This window comes from Pleurodeles waltl, chromosome 1_1 (assembly GCF_031143425.1).
Source record: "Pleurodeles waltl isolate 20211129_DDA chromosome 1_1, aPleWal1.hap1.20221129, whole genome shotgun sequence".
NCBI lineage: Eukaryota > Metazoa > Chordata > Amphibia > Caudata > Salamandridae > Pleurodeles > Pleurodeles waltl.
This window is the reverse complement of record NC_090436.1, coordinates 529,692,881-529,712,635: the sequence shown is the minus strand read 5'-3', so window position 1 is coordinate 529,712,635 and position 19,755 is coordinate 529,692,881. Positions and strand designations below refer to the sequence as shown.

Here is a 19,755-nt window from a genome sequence, read left to right as displayed (position 1 = left end):
ATAAAGGAGCTCAGCCTTCAGCCTCATCTTCTGTTTGACCATGGAACTCTTTGGGGACTTGCAATATTCCAATAATATATGGCAGGGGGCACTTTATCCCATATTTGGCCCTACTCACCCCAGTGTAGTATATCAGAATGCTTTACATAACACACAGAGATAATAAATCATATAAGTGTTGTTAGAAATTGGGTCTGTAGTTGGCAGAGGTATGCACCCTGCCCAAGTAGGGACCACAATCCTAGTCAGGGTAAGTCAGATACACAACCTACATGAACCTGTGCTCACCCTCTGGTAGTTTGGCACAGAGCAGGCAGGTTAACTTAGAAGGCAATGTGTAAAGTATTTGTGCAACACATATACACACAGTAATCACCATGACAACACCACAAAAAGAGTCTACTCAGGTTTTATAAAAAAATATATATAATTTTTTTTAACCGGGCAATTCAAGACCAAAATAGTAAAAATCCAATGGACATTTAACTTCCAAAGGATGTCAAGAGAAAGCATGATTTGGACAGGCTTATTTTAGAGTCTTTACAGCACTGTTGCAAGAGTGCATGTGTTCCTCAATGACAGCACAGAAAGGGCTAGTCGGGCCGTGCAGGGCGGCCCGAGTATGAGATTCAAATTGTCAATGGTGTGGGCACTTTCACTGCAGGGAGCGCAGTGGACGTGGTAAGATCACTCGGTCCTCCAAGAAACTGGTTGCGGCACCATCTGTGTAAACAGTATAGGTGCCCGCATTACAAACTGTACTGTTCTCGTACCTAGGTTGAAGTGTTGGAGCACCCGTGCTCAATTTGGCAGTGGTTTGCAGTGGCAGGCCGCCCTTGCGGAGTCTGCATCTCCAGATCAGAGCACGCTGTTGTGCTACGGGTGGGATAGGTGGTTGGAGTCCTTGTCACTGGAACCCTTACCCACGAAGCTTACGATGCAGATCTGGGTCACGCTAGGGCACAGCTCACACAGGGATAAGCGGGCTCATGGTGCAGCGCTAGCAGGCCAGCCAGCAGTACGTTGAACAGTGCAAACAGGTGAGACTAACCCTGGTGCCGCCTCAATCTCCAGTGGTTATACAGCACACCCAGCCCAGGTGATCAGTACTCAGCCACAGTGGTCACAGGGAGAGTGCTGCACTCACTCTTTTGGTGAGGGAAGGCCCAGATGGCTTAAATGCTGGGCAATGGGGTCATTGATGTCCCGGAGATCCTCAATAAAACCGGAGGCAAGTCAGCAAGCACTTGGAGCACTTGGAGACACTCTGGGAGCGATTAGTCCTTGGGGTGCAGGGCAGAGATCAGCAAGCAGCAGGGCGGAACAGTAGGGCAGAGCAGCAGTTCCGGGGAACACTCAGATCTTGCAGAGTGCCGATCCTGGCACACAGCAGTCTTTACTCCAGCAGAGTTTCCTTGAGTCCAGAAGTGTACTGTCCTTTGGGGTGCAAAGTGACTTTGATGTGGGGGATGACTTGAAAAGATTTCTTTGAAGTGCACAGGCCTCCCACTTTCAGCCCAGCCCTGGCTCCAGACTATCAGTGGGAGGTAATCAGCCCCTTTGAGTGGACTCTGATCACTACCCTTTGAAATGTAAGTGTGAGGCCTTCCCAACCTCCTCCCCAAGAAGACTCATCAGTATCAGATGGATGCAGATGCAGTTGAGTAGCCTGTGTTGTGGGTTTCTGAAGGGAATGCACAAGTGTAACTGTCACCTAGCCCATGCCAGACATGGATTGGAGACAGGCTGTGGGCACACAGGGCAGTAAGAGCAGAGAAATGCCTCTTTCTAAAAGTGGCATTTCTAACATAGTATTACTACATCTTACTTTACCAATAAAGAGGGTTTATTATTACCATTCCAATGGTACTAAACATGATGCAGCTACTTTAGAACAGGAATTATGGTTTAAGGGTATGAGAAGGAATTCCCAATGCTGGCCCATTAGAGGGGCAGGCCTCACCGTAATGAGAAATTATTTTGGGAGTTTTTCCAGAACATGAAAAACTTAAAAGTACATGTCCTGCCTTTCATTTATGTGGCACCCTGACCTATGGGCTATATGGGACCTATGTTAGGGATGACTTATATGTAAGAAAACTGGAGTTTAGGGCTTGGCAAGGGGTTTTAAATGCTAGGCCGAGGTGGCAGTGAGACTGCACACACAGGCTCTTCTATGGCAGGCCTGATACATGTTTTACAGGGCTACTTGAGTGGGTTGCACAATCAGCACTGCTGGCCCACTAGTAGCATTTAATTTTCAGACCCTAGGTATATGGTATACCATTTTACAAGGGACTTACATGTAAACTAAATTTGCTAATTGTGGATACACCAATGTTACCATGGTTAAGGGAGAAGCACATGCGCTTTAGCACTGTTTAGCGGTGGTAAAGTGCTCAGAGTCCTAAGGCCAACCAAAAGATACAGCAGCAAATAGGAGGCAAAAGGAAATAAGTCTGGGGTAAAGACCCCCTAAGGATGGCAGGTCTAATAAGTGTGTACATTAATGTACAAGAAAAAGGTAAGTACAAGAAAAAGAATGTGAGTTATAAGGTGTAAAAGTCACATTCCATCTATACTTGTTGACATTACATGTTATGAGTTCATGATTTAGAGACACACAAAAGCAAGATTTAAAATGTAAAGCAGTGATTGGGTTTGTTTGTACTAACAATTCTTTATTTCTTTGCAAAAATAATTAACAGATTGAGAAAAAACAGTAAGGTTTTAAACCAATGACTTGCAGTTTTGCATGCTGCCGTTTCATGCCAGTGCATAGCTCACCGTACTATATTATAATTGCAACTTATGAACTGGAAGTAAGAAAAGAATCCCTTTGTCAAAAGAAGTAACCTACTTACCTTTCTAAATAAAATACAAATCAGTGATCTGCATGTTAAACTGTGTGCTTTTGAGTAGGCACATGCTTCTATGCTACTTTAGGAGTCAACACTGTGATTGGACAAAACACAGAGCTCTTAAGGGCATAGCTTGGTTAGTAAGATTAGGGGGTGTGAGCTTCAGATTCCCCAACAATCACGCAGGCATACAATGTTAAAATACATTTTACAACTAGCAGAGCGCAGGAGAGGGACTTAAGGGGCAGTGGAAATGGCGAGGAATGAGGACTGGTTAGGGGTACTAAGTGAGGGGAAACACATTGTGTAAACTAACTTAATATTTGAAGCATTTCAAAACACAGAGGCGAGAGTGTGTGTATTTTCCTCTGTGTATTTAAAGATTTCTGGTGAAATCCGACAGACACCTCACCACATCAGACTGAATGCACCTGTTCACTATTTACTTGAAAAAAATGTATTGGGGGTGTAACACACCGACCACTCAACACCACCTCCCGCCAACCCCAATCCCTGAAGCTATGCCCATTAGACAGTGCTTAATTTGAGCCGGTGGTTACTGGTGCAGGGGCACTGCACTTATTTTTGAGGGACGGCACTTATTTTAATGCCTCAAGCATTTGCTGCGAGCAAAAGACTCATATAGGAAAGACAGGGAAGTGTAAAACGAAAAAGCTTCACAAAGGGAGAAAGCAGAAAGCTGCAAGAGTGAACTGAAAGGCCAGGGAGTGACTGTAAATGGATTAAAGAGGTCCCAGATGTTTTAGGATTATGGTGCCTCGGTATTCTGTGTTCGCACATTTATTTGCAGCAGCAGCGTGTTTCAGAGAAGCACGTTTTTATTTACAAATTAAGCACTGCCATGAGAATTCTCCAGGAACTTCATTAACCACCAGAGTCACCTCACCAGTATTATAATCCAATGAATATTGCTGGGCACATAAATATCTCTGCAGCCGCAGGTACCTTATCCCTGTAATATATTTTAAATGCAGCTTCTTTGTATCCATCTAAGCAAGCTAGAACGGATCTTTCCTTGTTCCTTTGCAACAGATTAAAAAAAAAACAGTAATAAATTAACTTGAAGACTCGCATTTCATGATCTCGCCCTGCGTGACTCCGCCCCTTCCTATGCTACAAAAGCACTGAATCAAACTGCTAAGCAAAAGAATAAAAAATATAGAAAATAAAATCGTCGATGAGCTGGAGGTAAACCTAAAAACAAAGGCGGGTGCGTTCGAATGAGACAGAGCCACAATAATGGGCATAACTTTAAAGAAGTTCGAAAGGTACAATTAAAGGAAACAATAAAAGCAAGACAAACAAGCGCCCCAGGGGTTACGTAGCGGAAGTGCAGAGGGGGGCGAGATTTCGAGGAGCGCTGCTCTAGAAGCCCTGTTACGGTAAGAGAAGCAAGAGTTCGCGAAGACGAAACTACTTACGAAGGAGTCGCACATGACCATCAGCAAGTTGTGCTGGGGCTTTGCGGCCACCCCTGCGTGGAACACGGTGGCCAGGGCGATCACTAGCACAGCTGGAGCCGCCATGGTGCATGCTAGCAACAACCGCTGGCGCCCTCGGTTTCTGTTTTGCTTCCTGTGAGATGAAAGCTCGCCTACAAGTCAGCACTATTTCTGAAGCCAGCATACCTATTGCACGTCACGTTTCTATTTCCTAAGCAAGAGAGTGGGGAAGGAGGCGGGCAAAGCAGGGCTTTTAAAGGGATGAAAAATGTGGTGCTGGGGGCGTGTCTGTGAAAGGGACATGGCCTAAGAAGAGTAACTAAAATTTCTTTAAAAACATTAAAATTGTAATTAAATGCATTTCTAACGTTAAGTAAAATCCTGTGCTTCACATAGCCGGAACAGTATTAAAGTGCCGCCAGACATATTACACAAGGACAAACATATCTCTAAAACAAGCCAATTCCATACGTGCCAATTGACTTGATTCAGGCGGGAGAGTCCCTATTTTATAAACCAAAACTGGCTTTATTTTGGCTGTTTCCCGCCGGAAATTGCCTCTCCTCTCCCTTAATAGAAGTCAATGGGGGAAATACTTTCCTGATTATGTTTTTTAGAATCTCCCACTTTCCTCTGCTAAAATGCTAGTATGTATGCAATGCTATTGGCTTTACCAATGATGATAGCAGTATTAAATACACGAGGAACAATGTATTTGTTGTTAAGGATTAGAATTGAAAATGTTTCAAATCTGAAAATATGAGACTGCAAATCAAACATTGCTAAAGTCTATGCTATGGAAATATTAGTGCTCTTCTGAGTCTCTCATTCACTCCTGAGCTCCTCCATACTCTTTTCTCCACACTCTCTCTTAGACAGTAACCCTTTTTCTGTCCACTTATTTCTGAAATCCTCCCTCTGAATAACACGCATCATTTCTTTCCTCGTCAGCTCCCTATTATCTCTCATCTTCTGCACATACTTCATTTAATCTTTTTAAATTCACCATGCTCCTCCCACACAGACAACCCAACTGTAACCACTGCATTTTCTTTTGCTTTTTAAGTGCTCTCCAGATTTCTGTAGCCTTGGACCTCCTTCATACATTTTCTCACAATGACAATTGGCACATTTGTGACCATTCCTCTGTGCAAGCTGCAAGGAGGCTAAGGATTAGATGTGCTTGTAGTCTGTCCACCTTTTTGACTCACTAACAATGACTTTAAGAAGCTTGTGCTGCCATCAGTCTGAGCTCCAGAGCTCTCACTCATGCCCCTTCTAAACACCCACACACCCTGAACTCGCTCGGACACCTAGAACTGACTCATTTGACACTATGCACTACAAAACGTGGAATAGGATTGGTGATATTCAGCAGAGAATAGTCACATTTCGGTAGCATGAAGCAGTTCGAAGGACAGGCATTTTTAGATTTTGCCGGCACAGTGCTTGCACTGAGCTTGTAAAGTCTTTTGAGTTTAAAAACAAATCTTAAAAGGGGCTAAGAAGGTTCCCCCTTACTTTCCTGAACTTAGCAGTGGTTGATTCCAACATCACTCTGATTTATTTGCTTCTCATTGGCCAGCACATCGTCAGCAGGTCGTCTGCTTTCATTTCCTGCTGCTTTTGCAATCCATGTAGTCGCTGAAGCTGGGACCAAGTACACCTTCCGGTCGCACTTCATTTGCTACTGGCCAGTGTCTTTCCACTGGCTACTTCACTTTACAGGTATTTGTTTTTTTATTTATCGAACAAGCATGCTATCTGCATTCCTTCCCTCCTCCAACTCTTGGCCGTGTTTCTACTTTGAGACATGCACTGCACACCCCCTTGTCCCCCTCTTTCACCCACACTCCTTAGTAATTGTTTCCCATCCACTCCAGCTGTTCGTTTTTTTTTCTTTTATTTGCACTTTTATACAGAGCAAACTCAACACCAGGTATCGGTGCGCTTTACATGAACACCAGTTGTATTACAGATGCACCGGAGCCAGTGGGGAGAGGCTGGGGGTCGCAGAGTGAGGTGCAGATGATAGTCCTCTATTTACCCACCTGAGGGGACACCTAATGAGGGCGCCACCATCTTTATGCTCAACTTCAATTTTCGTGGGTTATGATCCTCATTTTCTTTTATTTGCACTTTTATACAGCACATACTCCACACGAGGTATTCTGAGCACTTTACATGGAGACTAGTTGCATTACAGACACAACAGAGCCAATGGGTAGGGGCCAGTATTTTCAGAACGAGGTGCTAATGAAAGCTCCCTGTTTACCCCCTGGAGGACATGCCTAATAAGGGCTATGCCACTTTCATACTCAAGTCATATATTTGTGGGTTATATAGTCCTCAATTTCTTTTATGTGCACCTATATGCAGCGAAAGCTCAACTCGAGGTATCAGAGCGCTTTACATGAACACCAGTTGCATTACAAATACACCAGAGCCATTAGGGAGAGGCCGGACTCCCAGAATGAGGCGCAGATGACAGCCCTCTGTCTACCCCCTGAGGGGATGCCTAATGAGGGCTCTGCCGTCTTCATGCTCAACTCACATTTTCGTGGGTTATGGTCCCTATTTTTTTTATTTGCACTTTTATACAACGTAAACTCAACATGAGGTATCGGAGCACTTTGGTTGTATGATGAAATCACACATGTCTAAACCATGCATGCCTTAACAACGCGGTCTGAACATTGACCACGTTTTTACCACGCATGCCTTTACCATGCAAGCCTTTACAATGAATTTTGTTGTAAAAGCATGTTTGGGAAAGGAATATGCATGGTAAATCCCCCCCTGCCTGCGCCGTAACACCCAATACCCCAGCCCTGTAATCCACCCTTCCCCTGCCCTTTAAAACTGCCCCTTCCCTGAGCCCTATAACCCCCTTTCTCTGAGTCCTGAAACTGACCCCGCCCTACACTTAAAACTATGCCAACCCTCCCGCCCTGAGCCCTAAAACCAACCCTGCTTTGCCTTTAAAACTATCTCTTCCCCTCCCACCACCCTAACGCCTAAAGCCATGCCCCCTGCTAAATCTACCTGACCCCAGCGCCTGGCCCTGAGCCCTAAAACTAACCTCACCAATGAAAACTGCCCCTTGCCCACCCCTCCTTGACCCCCAAAGCCTTGCCTCAGTCCTTAGAACTACCCCCCTGAGCCCTAAAACCCTGCTCCCTGCCAAAAAACTAACTCGACCTCCCTGTGCCAAAAAACTAACCCGACCCCCCCCACTTGCCCCAAAACTTCCCCACCCCTAAAAGCTACCTCCATCCAAACCGTGCCCCAGCTCCTAAAACCCTGTTCCCTGCCCAAAAAGCTAACCCGACCTCCCCATCCAAAAAACTAACCCAACCCCCACTCGCCCCAAAACCGCCCCAACCCTAAAAACGACCCCACCCCAGCTCCTAAAACCCTGTTGCCTTCCCCCTTAAAAACAAACTAACCTAATCCCCCCACCCTGAGTCCTAAAACCGTCCCCTCCCATAAAACCTACCCCCCAAACCCAGCCGCAGTTCCTAAAACCCTGCTCAAACACTAACCTGATCTCCCCCACTCCATAAAAACGAACCCGACCTCTTCCACCCTGAGCCCTAAAAACTACCCCTCACCCTTAAAAGCTACCACCTCCCCCCAACCCAACCCCACCCCCACTTACCTCTCCTGATGCCTTCTGCTCCTGATCCGACCTGGACAGCTAGACCACTCTCTGCCTTGCGTGGTTAAGGCACGTGTGGTTATGGCAGACTCCACATCTTTGTGGTTCAGGCAAGGGGTCAACTAGCTTAGAAACGGCACACGTGGCTCAGCCCACATTGTTAAGGCCATTTCCCGGGCACTTTACTTGAACATCAGTTGCATTACAGATGCACTGGAGCCAGCGAGGAGAGGCAGGGGCTCCCAGTTTTAGGCGCCGATTACAACCCTTTGTTTACCCGCCTAATGAGAGCTCCACCGCCTTTATGCTCAAATTGCATTTTCGTGGGTTATGGACCTCACAGTACGGAAGAAGGGCAATTCTTGTCTCAAGCACTCCTGTAAGTGGAATCCTGATGTGTGTGTCCTTAACACCCCCCAAAGCCCGCAACTTCCTGTGTTTGATTCCAGAGCTCAAATGTTTCATAGAGCCGAGTTGGCTCTGTTTTCAAATTCAAAATGTGGTTTGGGCAACCTTCTGCCCTACCCAGCCCAGCCTACACAGAGTACACAGGCACAAACGCACACACACTCAATAATGCACACCCACACTCAAGTTTTACACATTCACACACCCATAGGACACACACACATACACTAAGGCACATAGCCATGTACACATGCACACATGTACACACTTACATGGATGTGCACATACGGACACAAATATATGTTTGCAGACAGACACAAGCAATAGTTGCACAGGCTGTGCACTCATACAAGGAGTGTATTCGTACACATATGCATACATACACAGATGCATGCACACACACGCAGTCACAGACACCCACAGGCACACCAACATGGTTGCACATTGCACACACAAGCTCAGACAGACACATGTCCATTCACACACAGGACCCCACATGCAGCGTTCCCATACATGTCATTGAACATGTGGACACCATCCCTGCCCACAGTTCTGTTGAGTCAGAACAGCATGTGAGCAGACTCTGGCCTTTTTTTCCTGATAAAATTGATAGGCGTTCCGTGAAGATTTTGGTCGGTTGCATGGTCTAGTTTCCTGCTAGCTCAGTTCCTCATTGAACTCACATTTTCGTGGGCTGTGGTGCTCACAGTGTGGAAGAAGGGCAATCTCCATCCCAAGCACTCCTGCTCAGAGCCCTGCCGTGTGTGCCCTTACCCAACTGAGGGGATGGCTAATGAGGGCTCCACTGTCTTTGTTTCATCAGAGCCATAAACAGTGGGTCAGCTCCAGAGAGCTCATAGAATAGGCCTGGTCATGGTGCTACTTGCAAGGGAAAATACCAAATTACAACAATAACACCATGCAATATTTATCCTATTATTTACTGACAAGAGAATTCACCAGCTTTACTTCAAGGTGGGTTTTTTTTTGGTTTAACTTTCCTGCAGTCACTCACCTTAACTTTAGATACACTCTGGAAGAGTGCATGTGTTTGTGATCTGTCTCCCTCCCTCACCTTGCTTGTCTCTCCCTTTAGGCTCCTCCCACTGTCACAGTAGGGCAGAGAGCACAGAGCAAGCAGTGATCTACAGATGCAGGCACTGGGCTGGTACTTGCTACGGCACAGCACCAGTACTTCAGAAGCAGCGCTGTGCACACTTCTGCACTTGAAGCTATGCCTCTGGAATTTCTGGGAAGCATTGAAGGGACTTGAGAGGTGCCTTAGTATGCCTGTAGTGTGCTACCAGAACCAGTGCAGTGATGAGCCCACCACCATGGCACTGCTCTGCCAATTCATATACATGAAGGCACTGCCTGCATAGTGGTACTTATAGGTAATGTACACTGCACCGTAGTGAGCACAGGTAATGTTAATGTTAAAGCAGGGACCCTCACTCTAGTCAGGGCAAGGGAAATACTCACTTAAGATATTCACCCCGTGGTAGCTTGGCACAAGCACTCAGGCTTATCTCAAAGGCAATGTGTGAAGTATTTGTACTAACATACACAGTAACAAAGTGAAAACACTACAAAATGGACACCACACCAGTTTAGAATAATAGACATTTTTTATCTAAATCAAACAAGACCAAAACAACAAAAATCAAACATACTCAAGTAAAGTTATGAATTTTCAAAATAATAGATTCTTACTTCATAGAAAACAATGGAAAGGTTGTTGCTACACAAAGTACCTGGTTTGCCTCAAAAATAAAGCCGCACTGGCGAGCGTGCATCAGAAAAGTCAGCAATGTGTCGATTCCTTACTCGCAAGTGAGCCCGTGTGGCGTTTCTTCTCCGGTCGGGTGGGTGATGCATTGTTTTTCTCTCCCACAAGAGAGCGATGCTTCGATTTCCAGACGGGCACCTCGTATCCGGGCAGGTTCACGTTAATTTTGACCCCCAGTGACGATGCGTGTGAAATCTGGCTGCATGGAGATGGAAAACCGTGCTGTGTGAGGTGTGCTTCATTTTTAGCAGCCGCAAGCGGTTGTTGCGCCATTTCTTCAGCCACGATGCAGGTTATGTGTTGATTTCCTAGCCATGATGCAGGTTGTGCATTGATATCAGCCACAAGGTGGGTGGAGCATCGTTTTTACAGCCGCGTTGCAGTTGGTGAGTTAAAATTTTCACCACATGCCTCCAACAAGGAGTGCATGGATTCCACTCCTTGTTCTACCAGCTTCATCTTTCAAGGGCCCAGGGACTCGATAGGCACAACTTGGCAGGGCAGGAGTCTCAGTAGAGAGTCCAGATGCTGGCAGAGCAAGTATTTTATGGCCTTGAGACTTCAAGACAGGAAGCAAGCTCAGTCCAAGCCATTGGAGACACTTCACAAGCAGGAATATTCCACAAAGTCCAGTCTTTGTCCTCTTTTAGGAGCTTGTGACTGGCAAAAATGTGCACAGCAGGACAAATAAAATGGCAAAGTTTTATTTTTTAAGCTAACTTTCTTTTATTTTGCCAAGTCGTCTGTTCTCTGTTTCCACTCATGTTTTCTTTTGTTTTTGCTCACGGGCACTGTTGTCATAAGAGGACAATAACTTGCTCAAAATATGCAAGACCTATTGTATTGCAAATGTTTATTTTATATATGTGTGGTTACCCTGTGGTCCGATCGGTGCACCAATGGAGTTAATCCAGTCACAGTAAGATTAAGTCTACCACCTAGCATGTGAATCCATTCTATTTTTCAAGTATCATTGCTCAAAGTTTGCCATTCCAATGTATGAGTTCAGTCATCATCCACTTCCATTCTGATAGATAGGGAACATGAATATGAGATAAAAAAGGACTTCTAGTCAGAGGTTAGTCGAGGGCAACTATATTACCTAGAGAATTGGAAAGGATATGGGCCAGAGGAACGGTCATAGGAACCTGCGTCAAATCTTCTCATTGCCCAACAGTTGGTCAAAAGGTTTCATGCCACTCACCGACTAAACAAGCCATTGCTGAGATGGTAAGTTTTGAAGGGGGTGGGAGAGGATACTGTTAGGCCCCACTTTGCCACCATCATCAGCACCGCCTTGTGGGGCCTCCTTTCGACATGGGCTGTGAGGGCCAGGAGGTGGAGACTCACACACACAAGCAGACAGCTCACATGTGCACACACACCCTGAGGAACAACATGTGTAGGGCCAGCCCAGCAGTCTCAAGCACTCTGATTAGCTACAGGTGGTCACACAAGAAGTCTCGGCGGCCATGTTGGGAACTTGGACTATAAAGAGCCATGCCCAATGCCACGCCTTGCTTAGCAATCTGGAATTCAATCAGCCAGCATCTAGGACTTATCTTTACCTGAATGTCAATCTCCTGGCTCCCGCAATGACATCCTCCAGGGAATCCAGTGGCTTCCACAGCACCTCTCAGATCTTCAGCATCCCAACGACATTGCCATAGCCAAACCTCTTTGACTGCCCGATGGACTAAGGGTCGTCAGAGAAATGGCTACATGTCCACCCTCCCAATTAAGATGAGCAGACATGTAGCCATTTTTTTACTGTCCATTAACGCCAGGCAAACCCTGCTGGGAATAGGGTAACCTATGGTAAATATTTGAATACAGTTGCACTAACTAACTGTAAAACTAAACAGACTAAATGGGAGTAGCATGTAGTCTGAGTAAAGAAGAGCATTACTTTGTCAAGGAATATAATGAGATGAGAGGGACAATTTTAAGAGATTAGAAGGATGAAAAGAAGGTAACAGAGAAGATTATGGGTGAGGTAGAATTTCGGTTTTCAAATTGGATCCAAGATTGTGAATGGAGCATGAGATTGCATTGAGTATGGTGCTTCATGAACCTACAAGAGTTAGGTCAACAGAATTGGTGGGTAAGAGTGAGGGTGAAAGAAGTTATGTTGTTAGTGGGTGATTTTCTGTTTGGTGAAGACTAAACATTGACAGGAATATATTATGTGTGTGGTAAAACTGCTCACGCCAACCTGTCTTGTGATTGGGTGAGCTATTGCTATTTGGCTTTAGTATTTCATGTGAATGAAATGCATGATGCTGCGAGTTTGAAGAGTGTTAATCAAGGTTTTGGGCATATAGTATTAAATGTATTAGCAGACATGATTTCATCTGTGTGAGAGGCTATGAAGGAAGTGAAAATTATAAGATTATTTATGTTTGGTGATCACCTTAATTCTAATGCTGCTGGTGTGTTAATACAATCTATATGTGCAATGATTATGCAAAAATCGCCTAGCACTAGATAGCCTTCTTGCAAAGGAAGGTGGTGTTTGCGGGGTTCTTAAGGCAAGAGAACATAGTACATTCATACAAGATAACAATAGGGCTATTAATGCTTACGTCTGTAAAATAACTAATGCATTGTGAAATCCAAGCTTTAGAAGACTATAGATCGTGGGAAGTAGTAGGTCTCTGGGTTAGTGAGATACAAAAGGTTTTTAGTGGTTGGTAAGTAGACTGAATTATTGTGTTGATTTGGTGAAATTATTTGTTTCTCTTGTTCAAAGTTTCTGAAATAATATTTCCAAATTATAGGTTAGAGAGAAAAGGGCATCATCTAAGAGGAAGGGAAATGAGACTGAAATGGAGGCTGTCAGCAATAGAGTGTATAAGTAACTGAATATGTTGAAGGAATTAAATAGCAAGAAACAGAAAGTAATGCAGTATATCCTATAATTAATTTAGTGATTATAGAATAATCAGAGTATGGGTTTTTAGGAGTGCTTGTGCATTTTATAAATTTGTGCATCATGACCAACTTGCAAAAGTTGGATTTACTCATGAATTTACATGCATATACTGACATGGTACTATTGCATTTGAAATTAATTTGCTGGCTTATTAAAGTGCCTTTTCAGAGCTTAAGCTAACTAGGCTTCATTGAGGTTTCAACACCATCTTGTTCAAAATGGATGTTTCCTCCTGCATGTTCACCGTTTATTATTTCTGCAGCACATTCAAGCAAAGTCATGTTTGCTTATTTCCATTGACATTGTTCTTGCTTCTCTAAAAAAAAAAAAAAACGTTCCAACATGGACACAGTAAATGTTGCACTTACCCAAAGCTTTTCTCTAGCTCATAGTACTGCATTCATTCACAAAAGTTTGCTGTTGTCTTTGTAACCAGTTTGTCCTGCTATCTCTGGTTGACATTAGCATAAAGTGGGCAGAATTAATATTCATGTTGTGGGATAGTACTTAGATGGCAAGGCATAATGGCATTTAATAGAACTGTGCTTTGATTTGCTAAAATTATAATTATTTTACTCACACCACAATAGTTTTGCAGAATCACACTATGATGATTTTTCAAAAATTAATACCTTCATATGCACAAAAACGTATATAAACCCCAATTTTTGGGGTGAGCTAGATCCCTCTTGAGACTTTTCCAGTGCTACAAGGGATGGTGTCTGATTTCTTATTGATTTTGCTACTCATTTAGGACTTGGATAATGTTTTACTTTGCCTTGTCTGTGTATTTGCCTGTTACTGAGAGCCTTAATGGCAATGGATTTAAGCCTCTGCATTGGCAACTTTCCGTACTACATAATTTAATTTTTTTGTAATAATACTTACTAAATGTTCTAAATCAGCCATTGAACTCAGTTATAGAGTTTTTCTTACTTAACCGTACTTCTGATATGCTGTATGATGCCTTATCTCGGGGACATATTCTCTCATGAAGTTGAGGTATACCACTGTCCCGGATTCATCCACCCGTGGTAGTGTTGTTTAGATGTCATTTCGAGTGTACAGTTTTAGGGGTTCCCATGCCCACACCGTGTGCAGATGAATCTCTATACATTGATTTTTAGTGAGATGTAAGAATAAGGATGGATGGGGAGATTGTGAGAAACAGAAGACTGAGACTGAGAAAAGACAAAGTGGAAATCATCAGGGGTGGTAAAAATATCAAAAGGGACACCGGAGATAAGAAAATATGAGAAAGTTGGAGAAAATGGACTGAAGAAAGAAGAAAAAGATGTGAAAAGAGAAACATTGTACAAATAAAAAAAGCTGCACTGAATAGAAGAGCTGCTAAAGGAGAAAAAAGGAGGGTCAAGGAGAAAGTAAAAGGATGTAGATAGTGCAGGGAAAGGAGAAAGAGTAGGAGGAAAAGAAACAGGGAACAAGGAGCACCTGAGAAGAAGAGGATGAAAAAGATAGAGCCACTAGAGACAGATGGATAAAGATAGCCATATTGGAGTGGAAAGAAGCAAGAAATACCAGAGGAAATAGGAGAATAAACAGATTTACAGTGGAAAGTCAGAGGAAGAGAAAAGGTGGTTGGATAGAGCAACAGAATGACTGAAACTAGACTAAAGTGTTCGATAAAGAGAAATGTGAGCAGAAGGAAAGGGGACAGGCCCCAGAAAGAGGCGACAGAGAATAAGTGAGACACTGTGGGGAGAAGGATATGTGCAGACTGGAGAGAGTGAAAAAGCAAGGCGGATACATTGTGGCGGCAATGTAATTGGTACTTGTATGAAAGGAGTACTGAAAGGAGCGCAGTAAGGAAAAACGTACTACACTGTGGGAAAAAGCAGCACTAATGAGACCATGAGGAGACTTTCATAAATAACAGTACCAAATTTAGGAAAGAGAGCACATAGAATAAAATGCATGTAAGATATATGAGAAGAAGTAGTTACGAGAAACCAAAAGACATCACTAAAGACAACACTAAAAGTAGATCAGTAAGACATGCAAAGGCGGGACTGGACTAATGAGACAGGCTGCACTGAAGAAATAACACTGTGAATACATGAGGGAACACTACAGCAAAAAGAGATATCTCAATGAGGTAACTAGTAAAAGCACAGATACTCTGAAGCACAGAGAACAATGTAATAGGATAAGTAAAGAGAAAGGCAGAGTAATCACTGAGGACAACAAAGGGAAAACAAGAGAGGGCAAAAGATACCATGAGAGTGCTGAAGAATCTAGAAGGATAGCATAGAGCAGACAAGAACATGCTATCTTGTGGCAGGGGATTTTTTTAAGTGGAACTAAAATCATTTGATGTAGACACTTTTTGGGAAGAAGTTAGCTCACTACAGTAGCATAATGCAAAACGGTGAGGATTCCCTGGGGAAGGTGGAAAGTTGCCCTCTGTCTCCCAGATATAGTCAGTCAGTCAAAGAGCTTTTATTCAGCACAAGGCCATAAAAAAACGACACAAATACATAAAACATGCGTACTACTAAAGATGAAAAATGATAAAACAATTCATTAAAACAATCACAATACAATCCACCCGCTCCATTATCACTTCCTGTATATACCAACAAAAATACAGTATGATTGATAACATTAACTCAGGCCGTGTGGCGCCTACTGTCATATGTGCAATCGTTTAAAAAAGAGAAGTACAACTTAAATGTCAGGCAATTATATAAATCACAGCTTTTCTCATTTTGAACGCTTGATGAACATAACCTAAAACAGAAGTGCAGCATAATTCTGACTCTTAGAATTGAAGACATTGCAGACAGAGGGTAAAAGAGCTGGAAGCAAAGGTGCGCAGCAGGGGATGTAAAAAAATGCGTCCTCGGCCTAGAATAAAACCCACATAAAAGCAAAGTGTGCCCAAGTTTGCTTGGAAATGCAATCGCGGGGTCAATGAGGTAAACTGGCAAATCATGTGCCCTGATTGGGACGGGCTACCAGACTTGGGATGGGCTACCAGAAAGTGCAGGGTGCCTAATGTAAAGCAGGTCAAAAGAAAAACACATTCAGAGTCTGTAACCCATATAAGGTAGTGTTCCAGTCTCTCAACCTGCTTTAAATCTAAGTAGTGGGAGGCTGAAGACAAAGATTGACATTTAGCAAAACTAAGCGGGTTTCTGGAAGAGATAAGCGATTTCACCTGATTTTTCAAGGTCCCATTAATTTAATTTGGATGAAGAAAAAATGTTGGCATCCCTAGGGCACAGAAAGTCTTTTTGACGTACGAGAGCCAGTTAATGGAGCTACCTGATCTTGTCTAAGGCAATCAGTGATAATCATTAGAGGGGAAAGAGGTATGGGGCGAAAGCCAAATCTTTAACCATGATAACAACAGGGCAACCTGGACTTTATTCAGGAAGGAGAGGAAGGCTTCCAAATGGGAAATAAGGCTGTCCGTACTCCTAGGCGTGGTGAGTAACCTACACAAAAATGTATTTTCTTTTGTTTTGTGGTTACCTGGAGAGATGTAAGCCCAAACAAAGGCCACAGAGGTCCCCTGAGACATACATTTGCTCTTGTAAAGGGAGCTAAGTTATTTGATGGGCTTATGACCAAGTCTATTGGAAAACCTGAAAATTGAGTCAATTGTCCCTTCAAATTTACCAATTCTCAGATTCAAAATATTGTCCTAACTCAAATCGCCTGACATCAGAGCCCCTAGGTGGTTAAAATTAGATACTTTAGAAATGGGAATCCTTGCTATATTGTGTGAGCGGGTGTTTTTAGGGCCACATTTTATAATATGGGATTTTTCTTATGGTTAATTTTCAGGTTGAGCTCCTCCATAAAGTCAATAAAAATATCCAACATTGGCTGGAGACTATTAGCTGTGCAGACAATTAAGACTACATGGCCTGCGTAAAGTAATACCGGAACAACACGTTCCCAAATCATGGGAGATCTTTACCCCTTGCCACCAGCTCCTTCTCGAGGCCAAAAATATAAAAAAAGAAATAAAAAGGGAGCTAAAAACAACACTGTTTTACACCCTTGTTGGAATTAAAAAAAAAAGGGGGTACAATTACCATTTGTGCTGTAATGGAACTGTGCCTTGGTTCCCCAATGCAAGTGTTTTAACAGATCAATCACAGTGCAATTAATCCCTGCCTTTCCCATCATTAACTATAGCTTGCCATTGTCCAACGGGTTGAAAGCACTCAAAAGGTCCATAAATGCCACGTGGAGTGCCCTAGCTTGAACATATTTCTTCACGATCATGAGAAGGTTCAATGTTTGCTCAATTGTACCAACTCCCGGGTGTTAGAAATGGAGTCTTTTGTTGACAATCAGGTTACCCCCTGTCCAAGCAAGGACTCTCACTCTAGTCAGGGTAAAGGAGTATCACCCTCAGTTAACCACCGCTCACCCCCTTGGTAGCTTTGCACGAGCAGGCAGGCTTAACTTCAGAAGCAATGTGTAAAGTATTTGTACTAAAAACACTACAAAATGACACAACACAGGTTTAGAACAGTAGGCAATATTTATCTAACCAAAACAAGACCAAGAACAACAAAAATCGTACAGAAGTACCTGGGTAGCATCAAAATAACACCACACAGGCGAGTGTGTATCAGAAAAGGCCACAATGAGTTGATTTCTCACTCGTAAGTAAGACCGTGCGTCGTTCCTCTTCCGGTAGGGTCAGCGTATGCCGTTTCTCCTCTCCTGCAAGAGTGTGATGCGATGATCCAGACAGGCGCCTCGGGTCTGGGCACGCTTTGCGTTGTTTTTCCATGCACAGCGATGTTACGTTGAAAATCCAGTCGCTTGGTATCACAAAACCCTACTTGGTTGGGCGTCGTTATCAGCCTCCATTAGCGGGTGTTGCGTGTCGTTTCTCCAGCCATGTTGTGTCAATCTCCCAGCCGCGATGTAGGTGGAACGTTGATTTCAGCTGCGAAGCCAGCGGCGTGACGTTTATCAGCCGTGTCACGGATGGTGCGTTGAAAAATTCCCCACACGGTGGTCTGTGCGTGGATTTTCAGTCTTTGTCTGCCAGCTTCACCTTTCAAGAGCCCAGGAACTGGATAGGGCACGACTTGGCAGGGCAGGAGTCTCAGCAGAGAGTCCAGGTGCTGGCAGGGGAAGATTTAGATGGCCCTGAGACTTCAACAAAAGGAGGCAAGCTCACAGGCAGGGCAGCACTTCTCCTCAGCTCTTAAGCTCTTCTCCTTGGCAGAGGTTCCCCTTGATTCCAGAAGTGATCTAATTTTCACTTATACCCCTTCTGCCTTTTGAAGTAGGCCTACTTCAAAGAAAGGTCTCTCTTGTTTGTAATATCCTGCCTTGCCCAGACCAGGCCCCAGACACCCACCAGGGTGTCGGAGACTGCATTGTGAGAGGGCAGGCACAGCAATTTCAGGTGTTAGTGACCACTCCTCCCCTCCCTCCCAGCACAGATGGCTCATCAGGATATACAGACTGCACCCCAGCTCCCTTTGTGTCACTGTCTACAGAGAGATGCAAACAGCCCAACTGTCAAACTGATCCAGACAGGGAATCCATAAACAGGCAGAGTCACAGAATGGTTTAAGCAAAAAAATGCCTTCTTTCTAAAAGTGACATTTTCAAACACACAATCTAAAAACTAACTTCACTAAAAGATTTATTTTCAAATATTGAGTTCAGAGACCCCAAACTCCACATGTCTATCAGCTCCCAAAGGGAATATACACTTTAATCATATTTAAAGGCAGCCCCCATGTTAACCTATGAGAGAGATAGGCCTTGAAACAGTGAAAAACAAATTTGGCAGTATTTTACTGTCAGGAAATGTAAAACACACCATTACATGTCCCACCTTTAACATACACTGCACCCTGCCCATTGGGCTAACTACATGTATAAAAAGGGAAAGTGGAGGCCTGGCAAGTGGGTACACTTGCCAAGTGGAAATTGGCAGTTTTAAATCTGCACACACAGACACTGCAGTGGCAGGTCTGAGCCATGTTTACAGGGCTAATTACGTGGGTGGCACAACTAGTGCTGAAGGCCCACTAGTGGCATTTGATTTACATGCCCTGGGCAGCTCTAGTGCACTGTACTAGGGACTTACTGGTAAATCAAATATGCCAATCATGAATAAGTCAATCAACAATACAACTTACACAGAGAGCATATGCACTTTAATACTGGTTAGCAGTGGTAAAGTGCCCAGAGTCCTAAAGCCAACAAAAACAGGTCAGAAAACTTAGGAGGAAGGAGGCAAAAAATTTGGGAATGACCCTGCAAAAGGGAAAAAGTCCAACACCGGGCAAAAGCCGTATTGGGCCTCTGAGAAGAACTTATCATCAGTAGGCCAGTCCTCTAGGAGTTGGAGAATGACCCACCCTAAAATCTTAACAGACGAGTCTAGGAGAGAGATTGGCCTGTAACACGAGGGCTGGTTCCTATTTCCTTTTTTTTTTAAATGGGGACCAAAACCGAATCCCTCCAAGTGTTGGGAATATTTCCTCCTGTCGAATTGCAGAAGACATTGGTTAACAGGGGCGCCCAGAATGATGGGTTCTGTCTGTAAAACATAGACTGGGATCCCTATCAGGGCTTGGCGCCTTACCGGGACATGATTTTAAAATGGCTCTAGTTACTGCACGAAC

At 43.9% G+C, this 19,755-nt stretch overlaps 2 protein-coding genes across 3 annotated transcripts in view; one reads left to right on the top strand and one right to left on the bottom strand.

Moving 5' to 3' along the window:
• The window catches only part of ARSK (arylsulfatase family member K), a 568,856-nt gene extending 564,304 nt beyond the window's left edge, over window positions 1-4,552 (bottom strand). The window contains exon 1 of one of the 2 annotated variants that reach the window (XM_069225619.1): window positions 4,304-4,552. In XM_069225619.1, the coding sequence (XP_069081720.1) occupies window positions 4,304-4,408 (105 nt within the window). In that variant the 5' untranslated portion in view covers window positions 4,409-4,552. The remainder of the gene's footprint in view (window positions 1-4,303) is intronic. The other variant, XM_069225628.1, reaches the window with a different exon arrangement.
• SKIC3 (SKI3 subunit of superkiller complex) overlaps window positions 4,219-19,755 on the top strand; it is a 1,026,707-nt gene continuing 1,011,170 nt past the window's right edge. Inside the window, exon 1 of the mRNA XM_069225585.1 lies at window positions 4,219-4,264. The gene's annotated coding sequence lies outside the window, so the exon portion shown is untranslated. The remainder of the gene's footprint in view (window positions 4,265-19,755) is intronic.